The sequence below is a fragment of the Xiphophorus maculatus genome, chromosome 13 (assembly GCF_002775205.1).
Source record: "Xiphophorus maculatus strain JP 163 A chromosome 13, X_maculatus-5.0-male, whole genome shotgun sequence".
NCBI classification, from domain to species: Eukaryota; Metazoa; Chordata; class Actinopteri; order Cyprinodontiformes; family Poeciliidae; genus Xiphophorus; species Xiphophorus maculatus.
This window is the reverse complement of record NC_036455.1, coordinates 20310658-20318952: the sequence shown is the minus strand read 5'-3', so window position 1 is coordinate 20318952 and position 8295 is coordinate 20310658. Positions and strand designations below refer to the sequence as shown.

The following is an 8295-nucleotide window of genomic DNA, read 5'->3' as shown; positions in this document are numbered from 1 at the left end:
AATGTATTCTAATTTATGCACCTGTATGTATATTAGAATCTGAGGAGAGCTGTTATCTTCTTGGTCACTAGAGGGCGGTAACTCTACATACTATCGGGAAAAATTGAGGAAATACAGACGCGTTGCCTTCAAAATAAATGTCCCAGTATATCTTTTCCCAAATTATAAAAACCATATACTGTGTAGCGTTCTGAAACATAAGCTAAGTTGCTCTCTTATTTAGTCAAAACCCTCCTTGTACTTTTTAACTCTTTATGTTGCCTTTCTATTTCACATCCTCGCTCTTTTAAGCTTTTAAGTAAACCGGAAACTGATGCTTCTATTTGGCTAACTTTGCACAGCAGGAAGTGTGTGAGTGAACTAGTGATTACGGAACTAAGAGCTTAGCCAGAATCAAATAAATAAAAGATTAATCTCGAATTACCTCCCGTGTAATCCTGCAACTCTTTCCACGATGTCTCGGCAATCCAACCGAACGACAGACAGCAAGAAAATGGTAGGATTTACGCCATAGGAGCTAGCTAGCTAGCTAAGTTGCAAAATGCTAACCTTTGGAAAATAAAATACTTTAGAGCAAACAATTTCATATCTTCGTCAAACAAATGCTTGACAGTCGTGATTTGTTGTTTATGCACTTGTGACAAAACGTATTAAAAACATGAAAACCTGTTACGTATATGTATCATTTATTGCTGGCTTCTAGGGGAAGTGTAGCTCGTATAGCATGTAAGCTAAAAATATAGAGGTTTACATGCAGTCATAGTCGGCTGCGTTAGTTTTGGGGTGTTTATGTTTTGGCTTTTAATGTTAATTTGCATATTTTAAGTAAGTATCTTACCTTAATATGTTCTGGTAACTGAAGTAGCACCACATCCTGACATTAGCATAATCCTTCAGTGGATAAAGAAAATGGGCTTTGCATTCTTGGATTCTGGGGTAGTAAAAAAACCTGAAATATTGTATTTTGATTGTAGCTCGTAAAGGCTTTGTAATATGTCTCTTCTGAGTGTTTTACCATTGTTGGCTACCAGGTATTTATATTACTATGTAACTACATGCCGAGGCTTAATAATGATTAAAAAAAACATATACAGTACCAAAAGAAAAATTTAATCAAGCTATTATAAAGTAAAAATCTAAATGAAAGCAATATGTAGCTGCCAGTCACATCATTACGGTTAATGGTATATAATTTCATCTTGTGGCATGATAGGAGTTTGGCACGTGTTTTTAAATTTAACAATATATTTCTTGATACTTTTATAAAGCACAAAAATGTCCTGGTTTGTTATTTTCGAATTTTTTATTATTTGTTTGTTCCTGTAAAAATTCCTGTCACAGATTAATGATTTCAGTTTCATACAATCTTGGATCTTTTTTCATGTGAATGTTTTATTTTACCTTTTCATAGCTATGTTAGTGTACATTAGTTTACCAACCCATGAGCATTGAAACAGCAAAAAGTAAATACATTGCTGTGCTTTTTCCTTTAGAACTCTGAGCTGTTCACATTGACCTATGGGGCCCTGGTGACCCAGCTTTGTAAGGACTATGAAAATGATGAGGAAGTCAATAAACAGCTGGACAAGATGTAAGTACACTTTAAGAAGCATTTTTCACACCCACTGCAGGTTGTAAATGATGTGAACCTTTGAAGCAAATTGGTATGTTTAGCTTCTATTGTTTGAAGAAAATCTATTTCATTGTTGTTTCTGTTCTGGTATTGCAGAATGTGTGCATTGCTTTAATTTTTTGCACCATAACCACCAGTTATTTGATTACTATACTGAAACTATTGCAGTCATTATATTATGGCTTGGTGTTACATTATTGACCATTATTACATTGGCAATTGCTACAAACGCGTTTGAACCAGTAAGTGAAAACAAAGGCTTTTCTGCACCAGAAAGAACAAAATTGCATCTTTGAGTGTCTTTGGGAAAGATTGTGAACATACTTTGTGCTCAAATGTCACCTATGGACAGGATGCTCACTACCAGATTATGCATATTCATTATTAAGTTAATCTGTGCGCTCTAGTGAACACCGCAATACATTGCATTTCATGTATTTAATAGTATAACACTAAGATTAGCACTTTACAATATTAATTTTGTTATTCCATAACAACGCTTTCTGTGAGATAAACTACAATGTTGTCTGTCATGTGAAAATGTATCTTTGAATACGTAAAAAAGAAACTGCCTGAACTTTGTGCGCTGTTGGTTGCCAGTTCCAAAAGCTTAAGTGTAGCTTGGCCATTCTCCTGCTGTAAGATCAGTAATACTGTGGCCTATGTTAGGATTTCATTTCTCACACATATCCATGTGTTGTTAGACTTTTTTTAGGGAAAAAAAAGCTTTAGAAGTAGCTAATGTTGAGACTAGTTTTAAAGACAGACAAAACATCTCTTGACGGCCAAGCTGGATACAGTAATCCTGGAGCAAAATAGTTTAGACAAAACCATGGATTTGTAGCCCCAAAAAATTCAAAACATCCCTTCAAGCCGGCAGATCTTTGGACTGAGTTTGCTTTGTTTCTCCGGTTGTATGGCAACCCCGAGCTTAGAGCAGGATTAGACATGTCTCAGCTGCCCAAAGAAGGTAGTAAATGTTCTCTGCCCGCTCTCAAGTTTTCCACCCAACTGGTCAGAGATGGGCTATGTTAGGATAGGGGCGCATTAATTGGCTTCCAACTGCAGTCAGGATAAGTTGTCTCGACTTAAGACTTAAGTCACAATTGGCAGCAAGTTCAAGGCTTCAAGTGTGTGAAGCAAAAATGCCTTGAAGGATAGAATTTCGTATAATTTCTGCCTGTCCTACCATGGATATGAGCATTGATATCCCTTGCCGTTCTGTCTGGCTCCCTTTCACTCACAGGGGATACAACATCGGAGTGCGTCTGATTGAGGACTTCTTGGCGCGTTCCAGCATCGGCAGGTGTCAGGATTTCCGAGAAACAGCCGATATCATCGCTAAGGTAACTGGAAGGTTCCAGACCAATTGGAGCGTGACCGCGGACGTCTCCCAAGACTGGGGGTGGGAGGAGGTCTTAAAAATTCAGATTAGAGAGATCAAAACACCCCAACACATGATGAGTGAAAGAGCAAAAGTACAGATGGGAGATCATATGTTTAAGGCCAAGTAGAGGAGAAAATGGTAAAGTTTACAGGATAAAGTTATTAGCATTGATTTTAAATGTTAAACTAAGATCACCTGCTGTGGTCAAAATACAGCATTTTGACCCAAAATGCTGTATTTAAAACTGCTAAGCTTTAGTAGGCTGCATATCAGGTGGAAGAGTTCTGCACACGAATTTGGTGCATATGTCACTGGAAGTTTATAAATTTATTCAAATGTTCTTGAAAATCCTTATGAGTTAATAAAGTCACTGTGTTCCTAATTTGATTTGCATTCCTCCTGCTTTTCTTCTTTTGTTACACGTTGTGGTTTTTTTGGACTTAAATCTGTTTTTCCTGATGGCTTCCCTGACAAGAAAACAGAAAAGCAGCTTTTAAACTTCAGCTGGTTCAGATGTTACTGTTTCGTGCTTGAGGAGATTCAGTGCACAGATGGAATAGCGCTTATTCAGAAAACAGTAGTTTGGACTCGACAATTAATGCTTGCCTTGCCTTGGGATATCACTTGGCCCCTCATTGAACCTCAAATATCATAGAAGCGATTTATTCAGTCAGTTATGCAAGAACGTTACTCGCAGTGCATAAAGTATTTAGAAATTTTGCTCAAGTAATAGTCGCCATACTTTGTAATAACATTATTCAAGTAAAAGTAAAAAGTACAGTGTTGTAAAAATACCCCTAAAAGTAGTTCTTCCCCAAAAATACTACTCTAATAAATGTAACTAGTTAGTATTACACTGATCTCATGGCTGATCTATTGAATGTTTCATCATTTATTATTTAATGCTTTTAAAAAGGCACCAATAGTTAGATGGGTTTGTTCAACAATATTTGACGTTAAAAGTAACTAAAGACAAACCATGTCCAGCTAAACTTACCGAATAAATGTGCAACAAATACAAGATTTTCTTTCCTATCCAGACCTTGATTTGTTTTCCTTTTCTTCCCCCCTCACCCTTCTCTTCAATATTGTTGTGGTCCGTTAGGTTGCATTTAAGATGTACCTGGGAATTACCCCCAGTGTGACCAACTGGAGTCCAGGAGGAGATGAATTTTCTCTGATTCTGGAGAACAACCCGCTGGCTGACTTTGTGGAGCTGCCAGATAACCACAGCACGCTCATTTACTCCAATCTACTGTGTGGTGCCCTCAGAGGAGCCCTGGAGATGGTAAATTCAACCGCTTTGTTTTCCCCATTGTGAATAAGACTTGGTCAGAATTGATAAAATAACATGGCTACCATGGTTTAAGATCCTGAATTTGGTGCATGTGCAGCTGGACTTTTATAAAATGTATTCAAATGTTCTTGAAAATCCTAATGAGTTAATAAAGTCACTGTGTTTAAAAGAAGGATATAGACATAGACAGAGTTCATTGTAATTCAGTTGTATGTTTAAAAATGCACAAATTGAAAGAAATTTCATTGCAAGGCTCCAATAATAATAATTAAATAAATAATAAAAGTATTAATGTAAATATATATAATAAAAGATTAAACTAATAAATCATTTATATGCAAAATAAATAATTTTTTTCTGCATGTATAACTTTTCTGATAATCTGCAGATTTCTTTCTTAGACAGACATATTTGAAGTATTTTGAAGCTTGATAAGATATTTAAGACTTTTAGTTTCTTATTTAAAACTTGTCTGTCAAAGGAAGAGTGTTTCTTGAAGTGCTTTGAGTCTCGTTTGGACCTACGCATATGACATTCTGAATCTGATTTAGGTCCAGATGGCAGTGGATGTGAAGTTTGCCCAGGACAGCCTCAGAGGGGACAACGTTACAGAAATCCGCATGAAGTTCATCAAGAGGATTGAAGAAAACCTCCCAGCCGGAGAGGAGTGACAGAAAAACAAAGACACTTTTATTTTGTTTAGGTGTATTTTTTTGAGTTGCGTGGCATGTTTCTTAATTTATGCATATAATTTTTTCTCAATTAAATCAACATTAATCAATGTATGTTACGTGATCCTTTTCTCACGGGAGATTTCAAAACATTTTCACCACACTTGAATTTGGGACGGGACTATATGAATAGGCTGTTCCAACACATTTGTATGCTTTGATTTAGTTAAATCAAAATTAAGGGTATTTAGGGTTGTTTTGCTAAAAAGCGTTCTTCTACTCCAGTCTTATGGAGCTTTAAAGGTCTTTAGTACCAGGATTTTCCTGTATTTCTCTCCATCCATTTCTCATTCAATCTGACTAGGTTTAATGTCCCCACAGAGGGGAAAACATTCCTGCAGCATGATGCAGTCACCACATTTCATGGTGGGCTATGTTTTAAGTGTGATGTGCAATCTTAGGTTTCCAAAACACGTAGCGTTTAGCACGTCCACTGAAGGGCTTTGGTGTCTTCTGACCGGAGTACAATCATCCAAATATCTGCAGCTGCTCCAGAGTTACCACGGTCTTCTAAAGGCCCGCCTTCACAGTCGTGGCTTTAACCGGTTCTTCCCAGTCAGCCCGGCCAGTTTCTTATCCATTCGCAAATCCTGTGCGGTTCCTTCCTGTTGTTTGGAACCGTCCCAAGAGTGGTACAAGTCAGGCCAATCTGGGTACAGCAATTTGAGTGCATTTGTTGATTGACCCGTGTGGATTTACGTCACTGGAAAAATAAAGGTGTTACTTGTGGAAGAATGCATACAGCATCACAAAATGAACAGAAATATAATGAGAGATCTTGGAGAAACTGGCTGCCCAAAGGTACATGCTTAAAATGACGTTATCAGAGTGTCGACCGCATTCCCACATTCCCGCTCACATTCTTACGCATATTCATGCGCACAAAGTGAAGAACAGACACCCAACTCGCTAGAACCAAAACAGACTTTAACCGGCTAGAGTACGACTTAGCAAAGGAGATGGGACATAACAGTTCAGGGGCTGAATATTGAAAATATACATTGATGAAATATGAAAAGGTTTAAGCCTCATGTTTCTACTTGAGGTAATTTCTTTGACGCACCATAGGTGCTTTGCGAAGTCGAACAGTGCTGGATCTGTTACCAGGCCTGTGTTTGTGCAAAGTACATTGAATGAGTCTTGAGTATGCGTGTCCAGTAAAGCTTGCAAGTGCTCACTTGTGGTTTTCACACCTATGAATGGTTTTACATCACCCAGAAGTAACGAGCAGAACCCCCCAGTTTGTCCCAACACGCACCTCGTCAATAACCCAAGAAACACAGATGGCTTTTCAACTGCCAATGTGCTCACACATACACAAATCATTTCTCCCCTCACATTTAAAGAAAGAGGGAAAGAAAATCTGGTATGGCTTCCATAAAAACATTAGACATGTTTTTCCTATTGTTCTTCATTGTAGCAGAGCAACACTTGTACCAAACTCATGAGACGGCTGAAAGCACTTACGAGGATGAGATTGTCAGATAGGGATTTCCTCTTGGAAAAAACTCTGTCAGCTAATAGCTGCTGGAAACCTCTAGGGTCTACACATCCAATTTTATAGCTGTGCTGTTACATAAAGCCATGCCTTCTTCTGCTGCTTGAGCATGGAGCTGATGTAGACTTCCTCCAACAGCCACCAGAGGTTGCTGTTTACATTACGTTACCTTCCTGAGACCCTGTCTCTCCGGAGTGTGAGGATAAAACTGGGTCTTTTTGCCCAAAGCTAGGTATTGTTGCAAAAACACATTCCATTATTTGTAAGAGGAACGCCTGGAGCTGCCAGAAAACATAAATAAACAGGTCTTTTTTTTTTCTTCTTTTTTTTTTTGATGAGGAATATGGAAAGACAATCCACTACGGCGGAGCAGAGTGACCAATGCCAATACAAACTCTGGCTTTGATTTGGCTCAGGATCAGAGAGTGAATGACATCATGCCACCTTTGATCTTTGCAAGATGTATTAGGGATAGGGGGTCTGATTATTGCCTCTGTCTGCCCTGTTGACTATTTAAAGTGATCACCGCTGAAAAGTGGAAGCACCAAGAGGGCCGGCACTGTGCAATAAACGCTTTGTGTCATTAGGCAAGCTCTCAAAACATTACGAGTACATATCAATGCACCCTGAATGCCTGGAATGTGTATGTTGGACCTGAACGGAGGCAGGTATCTCCTTTTTTTCATGATGTAGATTACTTGGCAGGCTTATAGCTGTCTACATGGAAATGGATGGACAGCTAAGTTTGTGTACTTGAGAAAAACCTGAATCCCTTCACCATATGCTCGCAAGAGCTTGACAAATGCAGACAAATACACATGCTGTGCGCGGAGGCCAAAACGAGGATGAATTTATTACCATTCCTACACTCACACTCAGGTGTTAATGCACACTGAAATGACCTTTTCCAAGCACGCAATCTTGCTTTGCAGCCCTCAGAGCCATAACAGGGATTCTCACATATTCTATAACAAGTACCGCCTAGAGCTGTCCAACGAGCAGCGTCTTTGTAGAGTTTTTCAAACAGGACTTGTGAGTTTTAAGTGGGTATTTTACTGCTTGCTGTTTTCTTGAAATTTTTAAAATGGTTATCACCATTGCGATATATTGTGACAGTAAATTGGAATTTGTGTTGAAAATTAGTAGGGGTCCTATTTTGGAGAAGCAGGCCTGTTTACCTTTAACCAGCAGCAATGACTTCTTAGTTCATTTTCATCCACTACCTTATGTTTGCATTTACCTTACAATTAATACAAAAAATTCACTAAAGTCAGGCCAAGTACCACCAGCGGCAGGTGAACCCCACTTTGAGAACCAGGGTTCTACTGTGGGACTCGTGAGAGTTTTTGTTGATGGTTTTAGCAGTTTCTGCCCATTAAACAAGAGGTATGAAGACTTCAAGCTAATGCTCCATTATGACTTCACTCCTCATAAGCGGGCAGATGGGATTTCTATTCCCTTTCCCAAGACTGCAGATGACGTTGTCGCAGAATAAAAACACTCCAGGGTTGGGAAAAAAAAGGGGTTTTTGCGACACCTAAGTCTTGCTGAGCTGCAGGGAACTACTTGAAGATACTGTTGTCATATTTTTCCCCCTTCCTTCTCTCTTCCACATTTGTTTAAATCAGTCTAAGACAGCTTGTTCAATGCCTGAACTCAGCAGGCCTGCTGTTCTCTATTAAAATATCTAATTTTATTAATATTTTTTATAAACGCTGCCTATATTTTTCAGAAAACTTTATTAGGACA

The 8295-nt window shown here is 38.5% G+C and overlaps 1 protein-coding gene across 1 annotated transcript; it reads left to right on the top strand.

Moving 5' to 3' along the window:
* Positions 1-303: 303 nt before the first annotated feature.
* Positions 304-5102, top strand: trappc3 (trafficking protein particle complex 3). The gene is made up of 5 exons (XM_005804753.3): positions 304-496; positions 1494-1591; positions 2880-2979; positions 4126-4308; positions 4869-5102. Exons 1-5 carry the CDS (start codon positions 455-457, stop codon positions 4986-4988), a joined length of 543 nt encoding a protein of 180 aa, XP_005804810.1. The 5' UTR covers positions 304-454; the 3' UTR covers positions 4989-5102.
* The last annotated feature ends 3193 nt before the right edge of the window (positions 5103-8295 follow it).